The 27,747-nt window shown below is 43.4% G+C and overlaps 1 protein-coding gene across 1 annotated transcript in view; it reads right to left on the bottom strand.

Moving 5' to 3' along the window:
- The window catches only part of MAN2B2 (mannosidase alpha class 2B member 2), an 80,592-nt gene that overhangs the window by 4,404 nt on the left and 48,441 nt on the right, over nt 1–27,747 (bottom strand). The window contains exons 11-18 of the mRNA XM_033949656.1: nt 26,483–26,748; nt 22,230–22,421; nt 20,532–20,784; nt 17,399–17,509; nt 15,537–15,729; nt 7,767–7,913; nt 2,943–3,055; nt 539–656 (exon numbers count right to left, since the gene is read on the bottom strand). Of these exons, the coding sequence (XP_033805547.1) occupies nt 539–656; nt 2,943–3,055; nt 7,767–7,913; nt 15,537–15,729; nt 17,399–17,509; nt 20,532–20,784; nt 22,230–22,421; nt 26,483–26,748 (1,393 nt within the window). The remainder of the gene's footprint in view (nt 1–538; nt 657–2,942; nt 3,056–7,766; nt 7,914–15,536; nt 15,730–17,398; nt 17,510–20,531; nt 20,785–22,229; nt 22,422–26,482; nt 26,749–27,747) is intronic.

The following is a 27,747-nucleotide window of genomic DNA, read 5'->3' as shown; positions in this document are numbered from 1 at the left end:
GACCTGGGGGCCGCCGCATGAGCGGACTGCTGGGCATGATGGACCACTGGTCTGACCCAGGAGCGGCAATTCTTATGTTCTTATTATGATTATGCATGTGCAAATCAGTTAGTTTGTGGTAATGTCAGCATGCTAACTGGTTTATGCTTTCATGCCCATTTTCCACCCATGCTACCTATTATAACATGCTAATGGCAAACCTAATGCAGGAAACTTTACCACACTGCATTTTAGTGCTTAACACGGCTTAGTAAAAGAGCACCTACATATTATTTTGGAAAATAAGACTTTTTTGCCAGGGTAACCTTCCATACTCCCAACTGGTACCTCACGCAACATATTAGGGTTTCTATGTCAGAAACCCTAGAAGGATTGACATACATCATTACAGAAGGGATTATTGGGATTTCCTCTCCCTTTCTGTTCCTTGTACACGTACAAGGATGGACTGTAAACAAAATAAGGGCAGACTGCACAGCAGTCCCAATATTAGTTATCTGATTCACTGTCTGTAAATTAAAAAAAAAACCAAACTCACCTCTGCTTTTCTGCTTTGATGTTTTCCATTTCCACCGATTCATAGTATTGATGTCCCAGGTTCCAGTGAGAGAGCGTTCTTCCATGGACACTAGAGTCCCCAACCCCTTCAGCAAAGGCTGCAAGCACAGTATAGTAAGAGCAGATTGCAGGTATTACAAGGCATATTACTTATAAAATATAAAAGATAATACAGTGTATTTCTGTTTTTTTACAACCTATCAAACAACACTGAGGACGTCAGGCTAATCTAATCTAATCTAATCTAAACCTTAAGTTTATATACCGCATCATCTCCATGAGAATGGAGCTCGACACGGTTTACAAGAACTTAAAATAGTGGATAGAGAAGAAGAAAAAGGATTACATGAACTTATGTGTAGAAGGGGGGAGAGAAAGGGGGGAAGGATAGAGCTACAATTTGCTGAAAAGCCAGGTTTTCAGTTGTTTGCGGAATAACTGAAGGGAGCTCAGGTTCCGCAGCGGGGTGGTGAGGTCGTTCCAAAGACCTGTGATTTTGAAGAGAAGGGATTTTCCCAGTTTGCCTGAATAGTGGATGCCGCGTGGAGAGGGGAAGGCTAGTTTAAGCCTTTGGGCAGTTCTGGAGGAGTCGGGACTGGAGGAGTTGAAAGACAGTGGGATAAGAGGAGGCAGGATTCCGTGAATGATCTTGAAAGCCAGGCAGGAACATTTGAAATGGATTCTGGAGATTATTGGGAGCCAATGAAGTTTGGCAAGGAGTGGGGAGGCATGGTCAGACTTGCGTTTTGAGAAGATCAGTTTGGCTGCAGTATTCTGGATTAGCTGGAGTCTTAGAATACTTTTTTTTGATAGATTTAAGTAGATGGCGTTGCAGTAATCTAGTTTGGAGAGGCTAGTTTTGACAAAGTTGTTGAAATCCATTTAAAAGATACCAGCAAGGAACTTTTGGTAATATACTGTATAGCGGTAAATATTCTATGTTAGGTAATGTTCAGGGACTAGCACTGAATATCTGGGCAGCACTTATCTGATTAAGACTAATATTCAGCCCTTAACTGGATAAGTGAGACTAAACAAAGAACGGACTGTGGTTTGAGCAGTCCAATTTGTCTGGTTACTTTATGCAGTTAAGTGCTAAATCCAGTATGCAACCATATAAATGCTGACTCTACCCCAAGATCATCCACAAATCGCTGGTTTTGGCTTATGAGGTTAGCAGGGATATTCAGTGGCACTATCTAGTTAAGTACAGCTGAATACAGGCAGATAGCCCTGCTCAGGCGATTTAACTGGCCAGGAGATTCTCCTGCCCAGTTAAATTGCTATGAATATCGACCTACGAGATTTAAAATTTTTTTAATGAGAAAAGCCTATTAGGTCTTACTTCTTTGCTAAGCTAAATCTGAACCACAATGAATTATGTCACAATTTTCATTAGAATTAGATATGCCGACATTGATTGAAAAAACGGGTTCGTTTGTGGTTAGGTACTGAAGAATTAAAGATTTATTTGCTTTGCATTTCGGTTGTAGTACAGAATGATGACATCCACATTGTGTTAAGGAACAGACTGGCTAAGCATTCAATATTGATTTGGTCTTGTCTGTAAGCTTATATGCACATGCATTCTCTCCTATAGATGAGCCTGATTGTGCAGATTTCATTCCTCTCCATCCTGGAGATTAGCAGGTAAGTTTTCACCTAGTGGGAGGGAAGGAGGCAGGGATTCTCTGGGAAATAGTTGAAAATTTGTCTTGTGCCAGTAGTAAGCTGGGATTCTCGTGCATTTTGCTTAGGTAAATGATGAAGAGGAAATTTTATAACTTTTCACTTCTCTGATTTAGTAGGATTTTCAACATGCAAATATGGAAGTATTGTATGTTCATTTTCAAAATTATCTCAGAAAAAACAGTTACTCATGTTTGCACCAGTTAATTTCTGTACATAAAAATAAGCAGCGGTGTGGGATCAGGCAGGAGCGCGAAAAGCTTGCGCCTGCCTTATGTGCCGCTCCGCTGCAAGAGATGAGGCAGCCGTCCAGAGAGGCAGGGGCAGGAGTGCGGAAAGCTCCTGTCGATACAGCGCTGGACCGACACAAGTAAAAAAAGGTACTGGGGGAGGTTGGCTGCCTACCACTAGAACTGTCTGGGGGGGGAGGGGGCTACCTACCACTAGACCTGCCCTGTACCCTGTCCCAGCCTACCACTAGGCCACCAGAGGGGGGAGAGGGGACAGGGCAGGGCGGTGGGACAGGGTACACCATTTAGTTCAGAATTTTTTTTTCTTGGTTTTTCCTCCTCTACAGGTGGGTGTGTCTTATGGTTAGGTGTGTCTTATAGAGCGTAAAATACGGTAGATGTCCTGTTTAAAATTACCCCATGGATGGAAAGGTGATGTAGCACAGAAAAGATGCTGGCATTTACCTTCAAATTCACCTTTGCAGGCTGAGACAGGACAGGGTCCTCTCCCACTTCATAAAGGTGCATGAGTCGCAGCAGCACACGGCTGAAGTTTGCATCTGCTGAGTTCAGTTTAGCTTTTTATTAAAAAAAAATTATTATTAAAATAGTCAATGTATCTTAAAAAGACATATTTTTATAACAAGTACAAAGATAAAAAGATAGAGATATGAGAAAAGCTTGATCTTATTGTTACTATTTTGGTTGTCATTTATTGAAAATACAATAAAATGTTTGAACTTAAAAGATAGAGATATAAGTACAGTGGTGCCTCACACAACGAACTTAATTGGTTCCAGGAGCAAGTTTGTTATGCGAAACGTTCGTTATGTGAAACGCGTTTTCCCATAAGAATACATGTAAAAAAAAATAATTCGTTCTGCAGCATAAAATATGCTAAGATGACATAAAAAAAGATAAATTTTTGGTTATTATTTTTATTTAGATACATCTAAAAACATAATTGTTTTTTAAAACAACACACATTTTTTAAATTTAAAGACAGACTAAGTAGAGTCTAATTTTACAGTGAGAGAGGGCAGAGTCTCAGCGGCAAAAACTGGGACTTAACTGTTCATTTTTTTTTTTTTTTCTACCGTGTTTCCCCGATGATAAGGCAGGGCCATCAAATAAGACAGCCCCCCCTTTTTAGAAAAAAATGTAAAATAAGGCACCCCCCCCCGCAAATAAGCCACCCACCGATACCTGCGCTTACCCGAATCGGGTGGTACGGTGGGTGACTCCGTGTGGTCCCTGGCACCCCCGACACGATCGGGGCAAGAGGGAGCTCAAGCCCTCTTGCCCCCCCGACTCCCCGACACGATCGGGGCAAGAGGGAGCCCAAGCCCTCTTGCCCCCCGACTCCCCGACACGATCGGGGCAAGAGGGAGCCCAAGCCCTCTTGCCCCCCCCCCGACTCCCCGACACGATCGGGGCAAGAGGGAGCCCAAGCCCTCTTGCCCCCCGACTCCCCGACACGATCGGGGCAAGAGGGAGCCCAAGCCCTCTTGCCCCCCCGACTCCCCGACACGATCGGGGCAAGAGGGAGCCCAAGCCCTCTTGCCCCCCCGACGCCCCGACACGATCGGGGCAAAAGGGAGCCCAAGCCCTCTTGCCCCGCCGATTCCCCAACTCCCCGACAATATCGGGCCAGGAGGGAGCCCAAGTCCTCCTGGCCACGGCGACCCCCTAACCCCACCCTGCACTACATTACGGGCAGGAGGGATCCCAGGCCCTCCTGCCCTCGACGCAAACCCCCCTCCCCCCAACGACCGCCCCCCCCCAAGAACCTCCGACCGCCCCCCCAGCCGACCCGCGACCCCCCTGGCCGACCCCCACGACACCCCCAACCCCCTTCCCCCGTACCTTTCTGTAGTTGGCCGGACAGACGGGAGCCAAACCCGCCTGTCCGGCAGGCAGCCAACGACGGAATGAGGCCGGATTGGCCCATCCGTCCCAAAGCTCCGCCTACTGGTGGGGCCTAAGGCGCCTGGGCCAATCAGAATAGGCCCGGGAGCCTTAGGTCCCTCCTGGGGGCAGGGCCTGAGGCACATGGTCGGGTTGGGCCATGTGCCTCAGGCCCTGCCCCCAGGAGGGACCTAAGGCTCCCGGGCCTATTCTGATTGGCCCAGGCGCCTTAGGCCCCACCAGTAGGCGGAGCTTTGGGACGGATGGGCCAATCCGGCCTCATTCCGTCGTTGGCTGCCTGCCGGCAGGCGGGTTTGGCTCCCGTCTGTCCGGCCAACTACAGAAAGGTACGGGGAAGGGGGTTGGGGGTGTCGTGGGGGTCGGCCAGGGGGGTCGCGGGTCGGCTGGGGGGGCGGTCGGAGGTTCTTGGGGGGGCGGTCGTTGGGGGGAGGGGGGGTTTGCGTCGAGGGCAGGAGGGCCTGGGATCCCTCCTGCCCGTAATGTAGTGCAGGGTGGGGTTAGGGGGTCGCCGTGGCCAGGAGGACTTGGGCTCCCTCCTGGCCCGATCGTGTCGGGGAGTCGGGGGGGCAAGAGGGCTTGGGCTCCCTCTTGCCCCGATCGTGTCGGGGAGTCGGGGGGGCAAGAGGGCTTGAGCTCCCTCTTGCCCCGATCGTGTCGGGGAGTCGGGGGGGCAAGAGGGCTTGGGCTCCCTCTTGCCCCGATCGTGTCGGGGAGTCGGGGGGGCAAGAGGGCTTGGGCTCCCTCTTGCCCCGATCGTGTCGGGGGGTCGGGGGGGGCAAGAGGGCTTGAGCTCCCTCTTGCCCCGATCGTGTCGGGGAGTCGGGGGGGCAAGAGGGCTTGGGCTCCCTCTTGCCCCGATCGTGTCGGGGAGTCGGGGGGGCAAGAGGGCTTGGGCTCCCTCTTGCCCCGATCGTGTCGGGGAGTCGGGGGGGGGCAAGAGGGAGCCAGGCGGAGAGAGGGCAGTTAAGCGCAGTGCCTGCGCGGAAGGATGCAGCTCGGGCGACTTCGTTGTGTGAAACGAAGTTCGTTGTACGAATCAAGACATAAAGTTCGTTGTGCGCAGCGTTCGCTGTGCGAGGCGTCCGTTATGCGAGGCACCACTGTATATAAAATATATAACAGTGATTGGGAAAAAAAGAGAACCACTATTTTTGTCATCTAACTTTGTTAACAGCACAGCTTAAACAAATTTGGATACTTTATACCAGATTAACCTCCCCTTTTACAAAACCGCCAGCTCTGGCGGTAACAGCTCTGACTGCTGCGGCAGGCACTAAAAACCGCCCTACGGTTTTGTAAAAGGGGGTGGGGGTGAAATGTCAAGCATAATTTACTTTGCATAATTAACTGCTAGAACCCGCTGCTTACATTTTCTACCATGTAAGTGTGATGTCGTTGTTTATACTAACTGTGAAAATGGTGTATACTGAAGAAGAAGTTTAAATCAGATCTCAAAGCTTTTCTTTTCAAAGATGCCTTTGGAACCTAAATTAAAACACGTGCACCTCAACCTATTCAAGTAATAAACCTTTTTATTTTTTGTCTTCTCTCTTGCTCTATCCCTTCTCCATCTCCATTTCTACTTATCTGCCCCCTGCCATTCTCTTTTGGTTTGCCCCTCTCTCCCTTTCCTTTTTAAGATGCATCCATATTCCGTTTTTCTCTTTTGTGTCATATTTGTCTGTCCTTTGCTATTGTTTTAAAATACAATGTATGTTCCCCTTATTTAGTTATTTTTTATTTCTTCTTTATTTTTTAAAATTGTATATTATTCATATGGAAACCATTTAAGCTTTATAAGCGGTATATAAAATAAAACTTGAAACTTGAAGATAAGAGTTATCAAGTTTTTACTACAAATGATGCAAAATGACTTACTGTCGCTGAAGAATTCGCACAAGCAAAAGGCACAATAGTGTGAAGAAGAGGGGTGTTAGGAAGCCCTGAAGAAGCGGTAGTTATCCGTGAAACGTTGGCTTTAAAGTGACGCCACGTTTAGACTTCAACACTTATAAAAGTTTTGCTATGGTAGCGATTGAAGCCTCACGCTTGAATTTATCAGCCTAGCGGCAAGTGCAAAGTCTGTACAGAAGTTTTTTGGAGCCAATGATGTGGGTGGAGGAGGTTTAAGCACTTTTGCTTGACCTAAAATAGACCTGAGGCTTTTTCTTTCGTTCAAGGCATTGCCCTTAGCTAAAAAGAGTGGAGCGTTTTGGTTGCTGTATTAAATGATTTACTGTTAAATTTCAGACAAAAATTGGACATTGGTGTGCTTAAATAGGCTTCTGAAAAAGAATGATGAAAATGGTACAATGGAATGTCAGAAGGGTAGTAACTGCATGGGAAGAACTTGATCAACACTGTAGACTGGCGTAAACAAATTCACATTTGTGTATCTGCTTGAAGGACATTTTGAAAAAAAAAAAAATCTGTGAATGAAATTAAGTTTATTTATTTTTCAGGAATGGATCCAAGGTCATATAAGTTTTGATAAAAGTATGCTGGATGACTGTTTGGTGTTATTCAAATTTTGGAGACTTGCATTTTACAAGGTACAGTAATTTTTGGTGGACCTGGGCCTGGGAAGAAGTGCATATCTGTTTTTATTTCTCCAATGTTGTAATACTTGCTGAGTTTAATTTCTTGGGGCTCTCAGTTCAATTTCTATTTGTGATCCCTTGTGTGTAAAGAAGTCATTTAAAGTTGTATTATGTGTGGTAGTAAAGGGAGGTGGGAATATCGGGAGGGGGGGGCAGAGAAAAGAGGAGATCAGGGGCCCCCTCCTTAATTTCTGCCCTGAGCCCCAGCATGTCTAAAACCGGTCCTGATTAGAAATACAATAACATTACTACTACAATTAATAATAATAAAAACATCACAATACTTGATCCACCATAGAGGTCATGAAATCATATTCAATGATGAGGGGCCTACTAATTGCTAACCTTTAAGAATTTCCTTTTTAAACTTAAGGAGCAAGAAAAAAAATGAACAAAGAGAAGGGATGCAAAAAAACATGAGAGAACCCCTGGTATACTGTGGATGAAAACAGCTAAAAGAGTGGGAAGACAGCTGCTGCACGAGAACTAATGGTGCCAACAGATGCATCTTTCACTAGTGTGACCAATTTTATACAACTTATCAATAGAGAAACCAAGACATATAATTTCACCCTCACAGTTGATCTATTCTTTATGATAATTCTAGCAACAATAAATTAGTAAATATGCATCTTCAGAGCCAAAAAATAGTTGCTTGGGAAGCATGAACATGACTTTGAGAAGATGGCTTGGCATGGTGATCCCTCAATTCTTTATGGTTCACTATGTATACCACATTTGAGCTGCATAAATAACTTACCTTTGTATATGCTCTGCATGTGTTTAGTGTGATTAGAATTATAGTTCCATCCAGGAATGCTTAGAATTTGGAGATGAAGATTAGGGGGCAGATTTACAGGATAACTGGAACGTTTATGTAATCTTCTTTGCAATTTTGGTCCACCACCTGTACAACACAGACAAATATAATAATAATAAAAAAAATACTTTATGAAAAATAAAGCCAGTATAAAGCTGCAATAAAAAAACAAATTGTGCCTCTGTGGTAGACTAGTACCACAGAAGTAATGGTGTCTATGCAAGAGGACTACTTTGGAAATTAACATAGGGCAAAGGGCAGGAAAAATTAGCATACTCTGATTAAACCTTTAAATATAAAACTTAATAAACCACCTTTGGTCACATTACGAATTAAAATCTGGGTTTGATTCTGATGAAAACTTTTTAATTGAGTGGAAAAATTTTAGTATGCAGATTTTAGATACAATTGCACCTTTAAAAACTTATACCAAGAAAGCAAGATCTATAAATAAATGGTATGATGTGGAATTATTAGAACAGCGATCTCAAACACGTGGCCCGTGGACCGCATGTGGCCCCCCCGGGACTATTTTGCGGCCCGCAATCTGTCCTCTACACTTCACAAATTTTCCGATTGTGGAGAGAACAATCGCATACAGACTGCGACTGCGGCTCGCCTAAAGCAGGGGTCCCCAATCTGCTTCCCTTCCCGTCTCACTGCCCTCCCCCAAGCCACCACAATCGGGAAACAGGCCAGTACCGAGGTCTTAGCTCTCCCTGCTTATCTTCCCCAGATTGGAGCCGACCAATTCTTGCCACCCAACGTCAATTCTAATGTCGGGGAAGAAGTTCCGGGCCAGCCAATCGCTGCCTAGCTGGCCCAGAACTTCCTCCTTGACGTTAGAATTGACGTCAAGTGATGAGAATTGGTCGGCCCCGCGCTGGAGAAGATAAGCAGGGAGAGCTAAGACCTCGGCGCTGGCCTGTTCCCCAATGGTGGTGGCTTGGGGGAGGGCAGGGAGAAAGAAAGAAAGGGGAGACAGGGAGACAGAAAGAAAGAAGGGAGAGGGGACACAGACAGAAAGGGGCATGGAGAGAGAAAGACAGAAAGAAAGGGCGGGCATGGAGAAAGAAAAAAAAGAAAGAAAGGGGGCACGGAGAGAGAGAGAAACCCAGACATATCGAAAGAAAGGGGGCATGGAGAGAGAGAGAGAAAGAAAGAAGGGGTAGGGTGAAAGAAATAAAAAGTTGGGGGATGAAGGAGACAGATGCCAGACCAGGGGAAAGGAAGGAAGGAAGGAGGGAGGGAGAGAAAGGAAAGAAAGATGTCAGACCATGGAAATAGGGATGGAAGAAGAGAGAGATAGAAGGGAAGGGAAGACATGGAAACGTAGATTTTGAAAAGAAAGCAGAAAAATTGAATATTAAGTTAATGCCAAAGATGGATGCAAGGCAGAAAGTGAAGACGGAAAGAAAAACAGTCAAAGGACAAGAAGGCCCTGGAAACAGTTAAAAACACAGAAAAATAAAGTCATCAGCCAACAAAGGTAGGGAAAATGATTTTATTTTCAATATAGTGATTGAAATGTGTCAGTTTTGAGAAAGGAAAGATAGTAAACTTTAAAATTTGAGGGCTGCAGAAAAAAAATAGGGTACTTGGAGGGCCACAGAAAACAATAGTTAATGACAATTTTGCATAAGGTAAAACTCTATATAGTTTATAAATCTTTCCTTTAACTGTTAAAGGAAAGATTTATAAACTATAGAATTTTACCTCATGCAAAGTTGTCATTTCTTTGATAAGACATTAACTATTTTTTCTGCAGTCCTCCAAGTACCTACAAATCCAAAATGTGGCCCCACTAAGGGTTTGAGTTTGAGACCACTGTATTAGAATGTAAAAGGGGATTACGGAAGATGGAAAAAAAATTGGTTAAAATCAGGAAAAGAGGAGGATAGGGACAACTGGAGGCTAAAATTGAAAGAATATAAAACTCTAATTTCGGAAAATGAAGTTCAAGTTTATTAATGATTTGATTAATTGCCTCTCATGGTTTCTAGGCGATGTACATTAAAATATAGGCCATATTGCTATTGAAGATCACTAAGGGCTCCTTTTATGATGTCCAAAAAATTGGAGCAGCAAACATCAATAGTAGAGAATTGTTTAAATTAGTTAATAACTTATTTGAAACAGAATCTAAAAAACGTTGGCCTTACCATTTTTACCACGTTGTCATCCTATTTTAGCCATGCTTTGTAATATTATGCTGTGCTATGGGCTCCTTTTACAAAGCCGCGCTAGGGCTTTAACTCGCGAAATAGCGCGCTCTAAATTGCCATATGCGCTAGCCACTACCGCCTCCTTTTGAACAGGCGGTAGATTTTTGGCTAGCGTGCGCTAATCTGGTGCATGTGCTAAAATCCTTAGCGTAGCTTCATAAAAGGAGCCCTATGTTTTGCTATACTATACTCGCCATGCTATGTCTCATCATACCATGTTTTGTCATATTATTTTTTACCATGCTTTGCTAACTATGTTTAGCCATCTCTGTCAGACAATGTTTGCCATGCTATCTTCTATCATACTATGTCTGAGAATGTGGTGCAGGGGTTAGACCTACAGACTTAGCACCCTGAGGTTGAAGGTTCAAACCCACGCTGCTCCTTGTAACCCTGAGCAAGTCACTAGGTCCTCCATTGCCCCAGGTATATTAGATAAATTGTGAGCCCACCAGGACAGACAGGGAAAAATGCTTGAATACCTGAATAAATCCATGTAAATTGTTCTGAGCTCCTCTGGGAGAATTGCATAGGAAACTGAATAAATAATAATGTGCATTAGGATTCAATTGCTGTAACAATACAGATGGGAGGCAAGGATTAAGAAGGAATGCCAAGGGAGGAGGCATACTTGGGTTTCTCTCTGCTGGTAGGAGTTGTTGCTGAAGTCCATCTGGCAGTGACTCAGAACCTGGCTGGAACAACACTGTTCTTCTAAGCAACATCCAGAGCCCACCTCTGACAGCATCAGGGGCCTTGTTCGATCCTAAAAAGATCTCATAGTGGCACATGGCCGGAGGGGCGTGCCCAGAGGGGCAGACCCTGCTCCTTGGAGACCCAAAGAGACTGTAGAAGTCAATTAATAGAAGAACAACGTACAAGGAATTTTTTTTGCCCTTTTTTATCACTATGGTCTATCACTATGGGTAAGCGTAAGGCCAAAGTGCGAGCGTCTACACCTACAACAGTAGGACCAATGGATAGACATGTTACAACATCTGTGATACCTACTGGAACTGAACCTCATTAAATGTCTTCAGTAGGAGTCTCTCTCAGCCCTCCAGCTTGTACTCTTCCATCTCCTTCTAAAGGTCTTTTGAATATGGTGCCTCAGTACAGTTCTAAACCTCCTAATATTACTCTACCTGAGCTTCATTTTTTTATCAAATGTGTCATTTTCTAAAATGCCACTATTTCCTTTTCTCAAGAAATCCCTACTGTTACCTTAGGTTTGAAGGATAAAGAAGGGGATCCACAGGGCATTACTTTGAAAGATATACAGGATTTAAATGATCAAATAGAAGGAATATTAAAATCAGTTATTACGCAGAATCGGAAATTTTCTCAAGAGAAACTAACTAATGTGGACTCTAATTTATTATCTTTAGATAAACATTTGTTAGTTTTATTTTTTTAATGAATTGTAGTTAAACCTGTCTTCCTCTTGTGTCCTGTAGTGTCATAGTTTTAAAATATGTGTTTTTTTACCCTGTTTTTATTATTTGTAAATTGCATTGGAATATGATATTTTAAAAAAGGAGGGAATACAGATTTAAAATACTATGGGGTCCTTTTATGAAGGCACGTTAGGGCCTAAACGCACGGAATAGCGCAAGCTAAAATGCCACATGCGTTATCCGCTACCGCCTCATCTTGAGCAGGCGGTAGTTTTTCGATTAGCACGAGCTAATCCGGTGCGTGCATTAAAAACGCTAGCGCACCTTCGTAAATGGAGCCCTAAGACTCAGGTTTCTTCTCTTCAGGCTGTTTCAGCTTCAGCAATTAATGACTCATATAATTTGCAACTAAAATTAGAGATGTTGGAATATACAGTCAGAGTTAGAAACCGTAGATTTGTTAATTTTCCAAGGATTTATTTGCTTTCTCATGAAACTGAAGTACCGGACGGAAACTACGCAGTGGCGGATTCTGAAAAAGCCGAAATACTAAATGAATATTTCTGCTCAGTCTTCACCTGTAAGGCACCGGGACACGGACCACAGTTGAAGGCAAACAAATTGCGGAAGACCAGTTTCAGAATTTTGAGTTCACACCTGAAGACGTCTACAGCGAGCTGACAAGGCTCAAGGAGAACAAGGCCATGGGACCGGACAATTTACACCCAAGAGTGCTTAGAGAATTGAGAGATGTTCTGGCGGAACCGTTGGCCGTGCTCTTCAATTTCTCACTAAGCACGGGGAAAGTTCCGTTGGATTGGAAAACAGCCAATGTCATTCCTCTGCATAAAAAGGGTTGCAAGGCTGAGGCTGTGAACTATAGAAGGGTGAGTCTCACTTCAATAGCGTGTAAACTCATGGAAACATTAATTAAGCATAAATTAGATACGGTCTTGAATGAGGGGAATCTCCGGGACCCCAGTCAACATGGATTCACCAAGGGTAGGTCCTGCCAGTCCAATCTTATCTGCTTCTTTGACTGGGTAACAAGAAGGCTGGACTCGGGAGTCCTTAGACGTCGTATACCTTGACTTCAGCAAGACTTTTGACAGCGTCCCACACCGCAGACTGCTGAACAAGATGGAATCGATGGGGTTAGGAGTAACACTAACTGCATGGGTTAAAGATTGGCTAAGTGGCAGACTTCAGAGGGTGATGGTTAACGGTACCCTCTCCAAAACGTCGGAAGTGACCAGCGGAGTGCCGCAGGGCTCAGTCCTGGGTCCACTCCTCTTCAACATATTCATTAGGGATCTGACTCAAGGGCTTCAAGGTAAGGTAACCTTATTCGCTGATGATGCCAAACTATGCAATATCATAAACGGCTACAATCTGCAGAATACTATGGAACAGGACCTCCGTACTTTAGAAAGTTGGTCCTCTGTCTAGCAGCTGGGCTTCAACGCCAAGAAATGTAAGGTCATGCATCTCTGAAATGGAAATCCATGCAGAACTTACACCTTGAATGGAGAAACTTTGACCAAGACTACAGCAGAACGAGACTTGGGAGTGATCATCAGTGCAGACATGAAGACTGCTACTCAAGTGGAGAAGGCTTCATCTAAGGCACGGCAGATGATGGGTTGTATCAAGAGAAGTTTCGTCAACAGGAAGCCTGAGGTCATGATGCCATTATACAGAGCCATGGTGAGACCTCATCTAGAATACTGTGTGCAATTTTGGAGGCCACATTACCGTAAAGATGTGCTCATAATTGAGTCGGTTCAGCGGATGGCCACCAGGATGGTCTCGGGGCTAAAGGGTCTCTCGTACGAAGAGAGACTGAACAAATTGCAGCTCTATACTCTCGAGGAGCGTAGGGAGAGGGGAGACATGATTGAGACATTTAAGTACATCACGGGACGGGTCGAGGTGGAAGATGATATCTTTCTTCTCAGGGGACCCTCGAACCCAAGAGGACATCCGCTCAAACTCAGGGGAGGGAAGTTTCGTGGAGACGTCAGGAAGTACTTCTTCACGGAACGAGTGATAGAGCATTGGAACAGGCTTCCAGTACAGGTGATAGAGGCCCGCAGTATCCCAGCCTTCAAGAATAAATGGGATACCTATGTGGGATCACTGCGAGAGTCAAACCAATCAATAGGGTCGCTAGGATATAGACTTAATGGAGCAGGTCAGTAGAGTTAAGGGGGTCAGTAGACTTAAAAGGGGGTCAATGGTATGGGCAGACTTGATGGGCTGTAGCCCTTATCTGCCGTCATCTTTCTATGTTTCTATGTTTCTATGTTACCTCAAGGAAGTTTAAGGATTAGAAAATGCTGCTACATTTCCTTTTTCAAATTGCTTTTATCCCCCTGATAAAAAAAGGCTTCTACTAAATAAGGGGTGGATCAATTGGTTTCTCCGGATATTGATTTAACTGTTTCCCTTGAAGATTCTCAAGAGGTGTCCAGACTAGATCTATTCTTTTGGTAACAAGTGTTACCGAGTCTGATAAATGAAGCTTTATTTTAAGAAAAAAGATGCTAGTTTTTGTAGGGCAAAAGTGGTGTTATTTCCTGATGTAGCCAAGGCGACTCAATTAAGGCAGAAAGCTTTTTTGGTTTTGAAGCCTAAAGTATTGGCCTTGGGTACAACCTTTTTCTTAAAGTTTCCGTGCAAATACTAGCTTCCTTTCAAAGTAAGGATTTTCATTTTGTAGATTCTTTGCAACTTGAGCAATTTCTTAACTGATAATGAAAAGAGGAGCAATAAGTGAATATTGTGCCTTAGATAGTGAGGAACTAATTTCCAATTATTTCCTGTGTTTATAGTATAGAGATAGTTATGTCTTTCTCCCTTAAAGAGGGCTAGATGGAATTTTATATCCTCAAACACTTTAAAATCATAAGTGTTTGAGGCTTGTGCGATTAAGGCAGAGCTTATAGGAATGGGACATGGACTGCAACAAAATTCTCAGGGACAGGGAAATTGAGTTCCTGCGGGAATGGGGACAAATTTGTCCCCGTGTCATTATAAGTGAACAACTCTGGGGTGAATACTACCAGGTTCTCTTGATTTATTACTATCTGGTTTAACATTGATTTGCATGAGTTCCTCCATTTCATCACCTAAGAAGTGGTGCATCTTGATTTGCAGGATGAAATTACAGTGGAACCTCGGTTTGCGAGTAACCCGGTTTGCGAGTGTTTTGCAAGATGAGCAAAACACTCAGCAAACTTTTGCCTCGCAAAACGAGCATGTTCCGGTGTAAGAGCACCTCCCCCCCACTCTAACCAGCATCGCACCCCCCCGAACTGGCATCGCAACTCCCCCCCCCGTGAGAACCGCAAAGCACTCCCGTGCTGAAAGCGGCATCCGCCCGCCCTTCCTCCCAAGCACGGTCCTTACCCCTTCTGCTCGTTGTAAGGGTGAATGCGAGCTCCCGCCTCTTGCCTGGGCTGGGCCTTGAGCATCTGTGCATGCTCAAGGCCTTCTGGCTCTCGTTCTCTCGGAGATCTCGTTCTCTCCGAGATAACGAGAGCCAGAAGGCCTTGAGCATGCGCAGATGCTCAAGACCCAGCCCAGGCAAGAGGCGGGATCTCGCATTCACCCTTACAACAAGCAGAAGGGGTAAGGACCGTGCTTGGGAGGAAGGGCGGGCGGATGCCGCTTTCAGCACGGGGGTGCTTTGCGGTTCTCGTGGGGGGGTTGCGATGCCAGTTAGAGCGGGAGGAGGGGGTGATGGAGCAGCGCCGGTAGCCTCGGTGGGGGGGGGGGTTGGTGGAATGAATCAAAGCGAGTTTCCATTCATTCCTATGGGGAAACTCGCTTTGATATACGAGTAACTTGATTTACGAGCATGCTTCTGGAACGAATTATGCTCGTAAACCAAGGTTCCACTGTATTTTGATTACTCACAAACTAAACACAGAGTCTGGGCATCTGCATGAAATGAATTCTTCATCTGTAAACATTTGTAAATCCAATGAAACATATATTTCTAGCTATTTTGTTGGATCTCTTAATATCAAATCTGTTCATGTGCTCAATAAAATCAGGTTGCAAATTACCATATAATCACTCACCTGTAAGCTGTCCAAATGTGACCACTGGTCTGTGCTCCAGTGCCAATCCACTTTTCTGATAGAGAGCTGTAGTCACACATTTTGATCCCAGCATGAGCCAGATAACTGGCTTAACCACTGATGTATCATTCAGAGTCAGGTTGTAATTCAAGTTCCATTCAAGATTGTTCCACAATCTCCTGTGAAGCATTACCTGTTGTATATAGAGAAATACTTTTAAAACCAATAGGAGGAAATATTTTTTTCACACAGAGAATAGTTAAGCTCTAGAATGCATTCCCAGAGGATGTGGTAAGAGCAGTTAATGCAGTTGGTTTTAAAAAAGATTTGGACAAGTTCCTGGAGGAAAAGTCCATAGTCTGCTAGTGAGACAGACATGGGGTAAACCACTGCTTGCCCTGGATCAGTAGCATGGAATGTTGCTACTATTTGGGTTTTTGCCAGGTACTTATGACCTGGATTGGCACCATGAAGACAAGATACTGGGCTAGACGGGATTCTGATAATTGGTAGGAAGACAATTCTTAGGATATGACAATTGATAGGATCTTCCTAACAATTTTTGTCCTACCAACTGTCTTCCTACCAACTGATGTACCCAATTGTCCTAACCTGTCAGAAATGTCAAAATTAAAAATCTAAATAGTACACGGGTTGCCAGCAGCAGGAGAATCATAGCAGGGGAATCCTCTATCAGCTGAGCTGCCAGCACTTCCTGAAGCCCTAGTTTTGAGAAGTCCTGTTGGCACAGCTGATTGGGGATTTCCCTGCTGCGATCAGCTGAACTAGCAGGGAGATCGCCGATTCCTCTCTCCCTCCCACCCACAATCCCCCCAGCCCCCCTCCAAAGAGAGCCCCCTCCCACCGAGCATCCCTGACATCTCCACACATCTCCTGTACCTTTCCACACACCCCTGACATCCCCTCACACACCCTTGTAATTTTGGATAAAAATTGGTAGGAGGGATGCCTCTTCAAAATGGCGGCCTTATCCCCTCCTTGTGCATATTGGGATGCACTGGGTGGGGTCTAAGGCTTAAAGGTCCTCAGGCCCTGATTGGTCCTTAGGCCCTTCCCAGTGCATCCCAAGATGCACTGGGATTCCAGTGTATTCCAAGAATCAGTGTTCCAACGAAAGGTGGGGTGGGATTATGGCAGACCTCGCAAAACTCATTTGCATGGGAAGTCATTTGAGCATCGATCACCATTTGAAAATCGGACAAAACCAATTGGCCCACAATGACCCATATGATCTTAACGACCATTTTTAGTGCATCCAGTCCCTGGTCTGGCATCTGTCTTCATCCTCCCCTCCCTATTTGGAGGTTTCTCACTTACTCCACAGAATTTCTCTCTTCCACTCTCCTCCCGTGGGATCCAGTACCTCTCTCTCTCTTCGCTATGCTGCAGCCTGTGATCTTTGGGCCACTGGCAGCTTAAACACACCACCTTCGACAGCCCCAGAAGCTTTCCTGTCTTCAACTTCCTGTCCCCAAAGAGCAGGATGCTGCAGCAGAGGGAAAGCTTTAAGTTGTTAGAGGACCAAAGATTATAAGCTGCAGGGTAGGAAGAAAGGTTTCCTGCTGGGGGAAGGGAATTGGGGTGCCGGACTGACAGCAAGTTTACGTCCTCTCCAGCACCCGGTGAGTTTGCCACACCATATAGTTTAGGAAACACTGCTTTAAGAGCATCAACCTATAGCTGTAACCTTCTGAACCTATAACAACTTACAAAGAAACATGAAAATCATTTGCTGGCTTGCTGGAGATAACAAGCTGAACTAATCTGTGAACATTTTCATGTGTTAGTATATGAAGCCAGAGATTTAGTCAAAGCAAAAATAATTTTCATGCCTCACCCACCTCCATCTGCCCACTTTCTTGACTGGAAACACCATGCGCTCTATCTGACAGCATTATCAGTCTCATGGTACCATCTTCAATGTAAGCTTTTTGAACCATTGGATAATAGTTCTGTAAAACCAAAAGAAAGAATGAAAACATATTTTCCCTGCTGATTTACTGTGTTTATACAGCCAACCAAGTTCCTTCCGGTCAATAAACTCCTGAAAGTGTCCAAAAATTGACACATGAAACGGTTGAAGAATCATCAAGGCAGAAGTAAAGCACAGGCAAATTAGGCATGTGCCTAGGACTCAAATATTTAGCAAGAGCCATTTCAATTGTGTTCATGATTCCTAACAAAAGTACTTAAAAACTGACTTAAGAAAGACTTAATGTGGCACAGTGGTTAGAGTTACAGCCTCAACAACCTGAGGCTGTGGGTTCAAATCCCATGCTGCTCCTTGTGAACCTGGGCAAGTCACTTATTTATTCATTCAATTTTCTATACTATTCTCCCAAGGGAGCTCAGAACGGTTTACATGAATTTTTTCATGTACTCAAGCACTTTTACTTAATCCCCCATTGCCCCAAGTCTATTAGATAGAGTGTGAACCCTTTGGGACAGACAGATAAGGAAAAATGCTTGAGTACCTGAATGTAAACCACTTAAGCCATAAGCGGTATATAAATACTTAAATAAAATAAAGCAGATTTTTGCTCTGGTAAGTTAGCTATGGGCAGAAAGGAGTTCCTCTATGTGTTGGGGAGAGGGGAAGTTAACCAGAGCTACCACTGCCCACATAGGGCTGTCATTTCTCCTCACTTCCTGTGTATTGTTCCCATGGACAGCAGAGGAAGTCAGCAAGCAATACTTCTTACCTGCTGTTTCCCTCTTTGCTGGTTTTAACTCTTGACAGTTAGAACTATCCAGGATACCATTTGTCAGATATTTAAAATGTATATTATGATAAGTGGCCTAACATGCTTTTTGCCTAGAGCCCACCAATAGGTAAATCCTGCCCTATTTAAGTTTACCTACTCGGCAAGCCCATCTAATGCAAAGTTCTTCTGAGATCTACACAATTGCCATATGGCTTCTGCCTATATCTCATTGTTGAATACTGGCATATGACACAGGGTACACTTGTCCAATTGCCTGTAATGGAGGAACTGACTTGCTAGTAACACACACAAGGAGTTACACTTGGCTGCACATACTGTAGCAGGACATGTTTATCCATTCCTACCCTAAATAATTTTCAAGCACCAGTCTGACCTCATGTACAACTTCCTTCAAATTATTTCTAACCTGTTACTCTTTATACTCCTTGTTTGCTTACATCCTAATAATAAAACTTGTTTGTTTCCCGAGGAGAGGAGTCTCTTCTGTCGTTGCTAATGTGCCATACTATGCCATACTTTGTATTGTAATCTGAATTTTTTTTTTTACTGCTTTTTATTGCTTATGTTTGACTTATTCTTGCTGTACACCACCTTATGTGAACTCCTTCAAAAAGGTGGTAAATATATCCAGTTATTAAGGCACAAAATTTTGCCAACCACCACCACCCTCCTGAACAAAACAGCCACCAATTGACTCTTTTTCACTTTTCCCATCATTCCTCTTGTAAAAGTTTGGACAGGAAGCTTCACCAATGCCAGCTCTCTCTCTGTAGCACTATTATCAGCTACCAAGAATGTGTGCCCCCTACGCACAAATACACAGAGTGGAGGAGTAGCCTAATGGTTAATAAAGTGGGTTGAGGAACTGGGTTCAATTCCCATCGCAGCTCCTTGTGATCCCCAGACACAAAACCAAACTGTGAGCCTGCAATGGACAGAGAAAGTATCTGCACAGAATATATAAACCACTTTGGTTGTATGACAGAAAGGCTGTCTATCAAGTCCATGGCCCCTTACTCTTTACCTTTATCCTCCTGCCTACAGCCTTGATCATCATCATTCTGCAGAGCAAAACACTCATGATTGTTTCTGGCTGAGAAACAAGCACAGTGGTTTAAGTGTATTACCCTGATTTCAGCTCGTGGTGATCAGTGGATTTTTTTTTTTTTTTAAATGTTGGCCACCAAGAGCATTTTATACCTAAATATTGTGTGCCAGGCTGTTCCGTAGCCCTTTCAGGACCAAGGGACATATTTGTCCCATAACTTTAAAATCCTATAAATTTTGATTGGGATAGTCTACAGTTCTAAATTTGATATGTACGGATTCCATATGATACTGCCTTTATGTAAACAAACTGGTTACGACATTCATTCATTAGCGTCGTTGCTAGATTGACGAGAAGATTCACTTGCCACACTGTCCATAAGCCAGAAGTGTGATTTTTTTAAATAAAAATAATGATATTTCACAAAAAAAAATCAAATTTTTGGCATCTGCAAGCCCTTTTTACCATAAAAATGTCGTCAAAACCACAAAAATTGGCCTACGATCCTTATGGTCCTGAAAGGGTTAACAGCAAGTACTACACATCCAGAGATTGGGATACTGCTATCATATGCGATGAAGCTGGTGGTATACTCTCCACATGAGCAGGTTTCCCTATGTAAGCACCACTTCTGAAAGTAGCCATTCTGAGCTCCTTGGAGAGGACGAGATATAAATCAAATTTAATTAATTAAATATTCTAAAAAGGTTTTGGAAAATTACTATAATATTTAATCCTGATCAAATATACAAGTAGTATAGAGGGATATCACAGTTATTTTTATATATTTTTTAATTAACTAGTCCTCTGGTTGATACTAACTTTTAATTTATAGCCATTACATAAGATTAATGGACCTTGTTTAAAAGGATTACATCCCTATTGGCAGTATTCAGACCAGTACCCGAATAGCTACCTGGATAAATTTAGGATAGTCTTTTTGTTGTCCTAACTTTTTCCAGAAAGTTACCCAGTTAGGTTAGGACTTAAATTCACTGCTAACCACGTTGTTCCCAGCTCTGCCCAGACTCCACCCCTGACCACCTCAGCAGTATCTGACTAGTGCCAAGGTGGTCCGAGCAGGTATTCAGTAATCAAATCAAAGTGAATTAACCAGGTTGAAGTCACTCCTAGCTGGTTAATTCATTCTGAATATTGACCCCCTACATGTTTAAGTTGGTGAGCAGTCACTATACTTACTCTTGCCAGGGTGTTATTCACATACGTCTTGAATAGTCTTTTCTGCATTTGATACCCGTTGTTGTCTGTATGAATTGTCTTGTTAGTTATTAAATCTGTATTCGTCTTTATGATTGCTTCACGGTTGAGCTCCAGTGGCCCAACTCTGTATTCTTGCTCTATGCGGTGACAGAGTAGAGACTTGTCATAGCCATCTGGCACATTGTAGATCCTTGAATACACTGCATATGTGTAATTCTGAGAACTTAGATTACTATAAAAAGAAAAAGGTGGAGATTAGTGCAGTTAACTGATGATAAAATAATTTTTTTTTCTCCAAAAGATACAAATCTATAATGTGTGTCAAATACTGTGGGCTAGGGACTCAAGCAGTATGAGGTTACTGCGAGTCAGGAGGTTATGGTACAGGGAAGCCACAGACACCTGGCACACCAAGCTTACTTTCCACTTCAGACAGCAGACCAGGTTTATCCACATACCTCTGGGAACTGATAAAATCTACACATATGTGAAAGCACACATTTATTTAAAGTGTGAAGTTTATTTAAATTTTGCTTTGAAAAGAATTAAAGCATGATCTACACCAATCTGTGGTGTAGTAAGGGGTCAGGGATCAGACCGGGCGCCATCTTGTAAGGGCACTGGCATCTCTCTGCCCCCCACACCATGCTCGTGCCCTCCCTTCTCCCTGTACTTCTTTAAATCTTCAAAAAGCGTGAGCAACTTCTCCAGCCTGCTGCTTGCGCCAGCCTGGTTCCCCTCTGAAATCACTTTCTGGTCATGGAATCAGGAAGTGACATCAGAGGGAAAGCCAATGCTGGTGCAAGCAGCAGGCCAGAGATGCTGCTCGCGCTGGCAAAGACTTAAAGAACTATAGGGGGAAGGGAGGGCACAAGCGTGGTGTGGGGGTGGGGGTGGGGAAGGAGCAGGGGGTACTCATACCAGTGGTTCTTAAACCTGCCCTGAGGTACTCCCAGCCAGTTAGGTTTTCAAGATATCCCTAATGAATATGCACAAGAAAGATTTGTATGCCTGTCACCTCTATTATATGCAAATTTGCCTCGTGCATATTCATTAGGGATATCTTGAAAACCTGACTGGCTGTGGGTACCTCAGGACATCTTTAAGAACCACTGATCCATAGGCATCGGAATGGGGGTGGTCACAGGGATCATGGCAGAACCGGCCCAAATATTATTCACGGTTTTTTAATATTCGCAGTCCGGCTCTGCCCTAATTCCCGTGGATACAGAAGGAGAAGTGTACACATTTTTCTTTTGACATTTTGAAACTGCATCTTGAAACTGAAGAGCATACCCATATGAATGCAGAAAAGTGTTTCAGCTCTCTAGATTCTATTCTTCATTTACTCATGTGAAGGTGGGGGAAAGTTTTTCATGTTTTAAGCTCTTTCAAGCAGCTGAACTGCACAAGCCTCAAGAGTTCACTTACACTCTCTTAAAGTTCACTGACATTTTTTTAAATTATGAGCACACTAATATATGTGCTTTTTATTTATTAAATTTTCCATTGAGGCAAGCTCAGTTTTTGTTGAAGCACTGGAGAAAAAAACCACATAGGCACATGCTTCCCGGATTCAGAGTTTCATATTACCAGAGAAGCTATGCGAGAGAGCAGACACCCCCACCCGACTTCCCAAACTGAATATAGTGGTGAAGTCAAACTATATAACAGTACCTGTAAAAGAACTGCCGAATTTCAGTCACAAGTGGTCCAATTATAACATGCAATTCAACTCCTACTGTGGCTGGAACAGCTGGTTCATTGGCAGTAAAGAGGTAGTTATCTGAAATAGGTCCCTTGTTTATATCTCCATTGGCATGATATTCAAAAAAATCTTGGGTGACTTGGACAGTCCGGTTGCTCTCTCTTAAGATCCAAAACAGAGAGAGTAAAGACAGTTTAATGGGATATGTTACATACGTCATAAACAGAAGCATAAACAAGAGTGAAAAAAATCTTTGAAACCAGACACAAATTAATAGGATTCAGTGATTTTGTTTTTGCTTTTTCTATCTTTTACTTATTTAGCTTTCATTTTGTCTTTATTTTCTTTGTAGTGCTATAAAGATTTTTATAACCTGCTCCTCCTTTCAACCTCTTCCATGATTCGGCAGCAGAGGGCAGCTCCCAAAACATGCTCTCTTTCTCCCCAGCTCTAGGTGACAGCATTCAGAATCAGCCCAACCATTAGGCAAAACTAGGCAGTCATTCAGGACAGCAGCTTCTTGGAGGCAACAATGAGAAGCTGCAGTCAAAGTAACATAGTAAATGATGGCAGATAAAGACCTGAATGGTCCATCCAGTCTGCCCATTAGTTATACCCATTAAAAATTAATGAATAAATTAACTTGTCTCTTCTTTGATATTTCTGGAAAATAGACTGTTAAGTTCTAAAACAATAAGTCCTGACAGTCACACAAACTCAAAGAACCATCAGTACATATTCCACCTGCATTTTTACAGGATGTTTGTGTGATAATTATGATTGTTGCATTTAATTATCAAAATCTTGTGTGTGGGGGGGGGGGGGGAAGTTGAAGGTTGCCTAAGGCCCACTATATTTCCATTGGCTCTAGCAGCAGTAACCACTATCTCTGCTCCAGCTCAATTCCTCACTTGGGCTAGACTAGCAACAGTAGTAATGACATCTTTTTCCTGGTCTAGTATCAAGTCTGACTATAAAGAACTACAATAACAAAAACTGACTTAATGCATCCCCATCCTAGGATTTAAGCATAATTTTTAATGTATTCTCAAGGGCTTTTTTGCCATGACAGATTTTTCTTATAACTTTAAACTTCCAGTTTTGTTGGAATTAGGGCTGGTATCTGGCACATTAAGGGGCTCCTTTTATCAAGCCACGCAAGCGGTTTAATGCGCGTAATAGCGTGAGTTAAGCCGCCGGCCACGTTAGCCGCTACCGCATCCTCTTGAGCAGGCGGTAGTTTTTGGCCAGCGTGTGATGAAACGTCGCGCGCGTTAACCCCGCTAGCACGGCTTGATAAAAGGAGCCCCAGGTCTTCATTCGCACTAGGTATTTTTCCACCATCCATCATCTGCCTGGTCACTGTAGCAACAGTCCTCTACCAAAGACTCCAACTAGAACCCTGCCACTGTGAGCCCCAAATTCAGCCATCATTTGTCACTCTTTAGCAACCCTTCAGAGGCTGTGAAATCTGCTTCTGCAGCACCTCAAGATCTAAAAGACCTAGGAATCAAATTAAGGCACAGTACTGCTACAGATCCACCAGGCCAGCCTGTATCATCTAGTCTTGGTAAAAGAGAGCAATCTTGATCCCCACTATTACAATGGTCAGGGTTACAGTGACGATTGCACACTCGTTGTCATACACCAGGACTTATCACCTGTAAACATCATCCTTTCACAAAATGCCCATGTCAAAGCACACCCACCCAAAGATCAATTGTGGAGGACATACGTCAAGTTCCAAATCAGAACATAAGAAAAGCAATGCTGAGTCAGACCAAGGTCCATCGAGCCCTTCATTATGTCTCTGATAATGGCCAGTCTGAGTCACAAGTGCCCAGCAGATCCCTCCCCCCACCAAAAAAAAAAAAAAAAATAGATCTATTTCTCAGAACTCATTACCAGGGATGAACAATGGTTCTTTCAAGTTTATTTGGCTAATAGTTTTTCTGGACTTTTCCTCTAGAAACTTGTCCAAAATTCAGAGAACATTTTTTAGATTTGATTCAATTTGGTCTATTGAATTGATTTTTTAATTCAATTAGGTGGTGATTTTTTAATTCAATTAGGTGGCAGGTTTATTTTGTAGCCTTTCCACCCACCCCATCCCCCTTTTCCCTCTCCAACCGCATGGTGGTGCTGTGGTGTAAACAAAATAAACAAAAAAGATGTTTCCTCTCTCTGTTAGTCCTAGCTCACACTTGCTTTCTTAACACCAGCTGTGGCAGGATACACATTTCAAATCGGACATAGAAAATAAAATTATTTTTTCTTCCTTCCACTGCCAAATCCATTTGTTTCTTTCCTACTGTTTACCATCTCTCTCTCCATGCTTTGTGCAGCAGCACCCCACTGACTCTGCCACCGTGAGACCTGACATACCTCCAATGCCTCCTAAAGCAGCAGCAGTGGTGGACAGTCAGCAGCGGCATCACTCTGAATGGGCTGCTTGCAGCCTGCCCTGCTAGGGCTTTCCTTTCCGCATCATCAGTGACATAGCAGAGGGAAGGCCCCAGAGAGGCAGGCTGCGAGCAGCCCGTTCAGAACGAAGCCACTGCTGACCGTCCACCGCCACCGCTACTTTAGGAGGCCTCGGAGGTATGTCAGATCTCACTGGGGGGGAAGGGGTGGTTGGTTGCTGAATCAGTCAGTCCGATTTTCTTGGACAATGAATCGATTTGAATTGATTCACTGAAGTGAATCAGTGAATCGGGCAGCACTAGTCCAAACCAGTTATCAGAGCACTGGGAGTCACAATATGTTCTTTGATTAAGTTTATGTACATAGTCAAACAGAATGAGTCACACATACAATGCAATTTTGTTTTCTATGCACGATGGGGGAACCTGCATAATGAAACTGAGCTAAAGCTCTTCTGAGATTTTAATTAGACTCTGCTTATATAGCAATGGGATATTCATGGAGACAATGAAAGAGATAAAACAGAAGTCCAAAAATCAGCAAGGTGTGGTAACGAACTGGAGCCATGTATTCAAGAAAGATTCAATATTTTGAAGAGGGGAACCATATGGCACAAACTGCTGCTGATTACTGGACAATCCTCCCTTTTTAACTGGGCAGTAAAACACTTTTTTACCATTACAGCATTTGGTCATTTCTGAACAGCCTCCTCTGTACATATTTAATCATTCATATGCACAGAATTTTTTTTTTAAAGTGCATAAAATCATATGCCTTGTACATGGCGAGAATCATACTCCCCAGTAGAGGAAGAGGCCTGCAAGACCTGTTACTGCCTCTCCAATCTAGGCAGGAGCTCTTGAAAAGACTCAGCCAAAATAGTGGAGTTTCCCACCAAAGAGAAACCTGCCGAAAAAGGTATCCCTGAGGCAGAGGGCACTGAAGAGGCCTGAAAAATCAAAGCCATGGTAAGGGAATCCCCAGAAAGGCCCAATGCACTGGTAAGAGAATCCCCAGCACCTTCGGTGGTAAGGGAAGCTGCGATGGCTGGGGAATCCCCAGCACTGTCAGCAGTTAGGGAACCTCAGACCTTCCCACCACCCACAGCCGACACACCTTTCATGGCTGCTGAAGAAACTCTTGAGCCGGCCAGCTCTGATATTAACAAGGGTTCCCCTTCTGGCCGCATTAAGCCCTCAGCGGGAACACACTGAGCACTTCTTATGTTTTCAAGAAGTGATCATTGTGAACTGCGAGGCAGGATGAATGAAAGTGGCAGCTGAATGAGAAAAAAATATGAATGAAAATAGTCCCTGCAAACCAGCACATAAAGAAAAAGAACTGCTTCAGGTCTTCTTTTTTTCCCATAAAATTTTAAAGTAACAGGAGCAGATCCCACAGGCACTCAAAACTGTAGTCTTTGTCCCTTGGCAAGGTGTACAGTTAAGGCAGCTGAGGCTCCTCTAGAGAAAAAAGTGGGGAGGTGGGAGAAATGAGGGGAGAGACTCACTGAGGACATATTTTTAGTGCGTGTGGATGGTTGTGTGAATGTTGTAGTGTTTTGGTATATGTGTTGATTTTGTAATAATAAATACACATTTTTCTATATTAGTATTACATTTATATATTGCAAGTTCTTCATATGCTCTACCACTAATTTATGCATAAATTCTTCTTGATTGTATTATGTTTGTTTTAGGCCCACTTTTGCCAGTTCATTGTGATCAATAAATCACAGTAAGCTTCAGTAAGTCAGGATGGTATCCTCTTGCATGGACTCCTCCAGCAAACCTCTTACCTATCGGTGATACTGTGCATTAGATGACTGCCCTCATCGAGTGTCACCTGATAACAGTCATTCTGTATAGGGGGAAGCTGTCTATGTTGCCTCTCTGTACTGTTTTTCAATCGTCGCTCAAACGTTACCAATCTTCCATTGAAAGCCAGCCCGCTTCTGTCAGGGAACGTTCCTGCTCTTATGGTATATCTTCTGTAACTGAGGCCCCCAATGGCGACAAGGATATGCAAATCATAAGCCATGTAAGAGTCCGCCGAACTCTGGATCTATAAAGTCAAGCATGGGATCACATTATGCATTGAAAGGAATACTATGGCGCAGTGGCTAAAATAAAATAAAGAACGACCTTGAAAAGTGAGATAGATGAGAAATGATACAAATTGTTAAAGAGGTGAGGGGTAGGGATAAGAATAAAGGAGGGAGGTTATAAGGCAAATAGGATATGTTGAAGGATCCATAGTATACCCCTGGCTGAGTTTACAATTAGGATAAATAGGGGAAGAGGTGGGATTTTCAGAAGTTGTGTGTTACTTTTATTGCAGGTGTCTTACCATTTGTGTTTTTTGCTTATAGGAATATAGAAAATCAGAACCAGTCTCACACACCAATTTACACCTTCTTCTACTGCACAATTAAAAAAATAAAAAAATCAATTTTCTGCATGTAAAATAGGCTTTGTAATATAATGGGCTCAAATCAGGACACAAATATTTTCCCACTGTACAAAAAATGAATATTCAGGTTCTGGTGTTACCTCATCATTACCGGGCAATATGTGAAACACAGTTCCAAGTTTATTTATTTACAGTTTGATATACCAACCATCGACAAGTATCTGGTCGGTTTACAATAGGGCAGTATGTGGACAGGACAAAAATATAGTCATAATTGATATAGAAGGTGCTGAGGAAGGGGAAGATTCAAAATTACATCCAAGTTAAAATAAAATTAAAGGGAGGTAAGAAGGGGAAGGGAAAGAACAGATAGGGAAGAGAAGTCACTTCTTAAAAGCAGTTCTCATCAATCGTTGGAAATAGCTGGAGAAAAGATCTTAACTTGTATTTTGGTAAGCTTCATGAAATAGGAAGGTTTTAAGCTTGATTTTAAATTTGCAATGAGGTTTTCCAGGCGAAGATGTGATGGCATAGCATTCCAGAAGGAGGGGGCTGTGGTGGAGAAGATAGTGTTTTGAGTGTAGAAAAGTTATTTGATTGAAGGAACAGTCAGCAGATTCTGATCAGCGGATCTCAGGGCCTGAGAGGATG

Source organism: Geotrypetes seraphini, chromosome 1 (assembly GCF_902459505.1).
Source record: "Geotrypetes seraphini chromosome 1, aGeoSer1.1, whole genome shotgun sequence".
NCBI lineage: Eukaryota > Metazoa > Chordata > Amphibia > Gymnophiona > Dermophiidae > Geotrypetes > Geotrypetes seraphini.
This window is presented reverse-complemented; position numbering and strand designations above follow the sequence as displayed.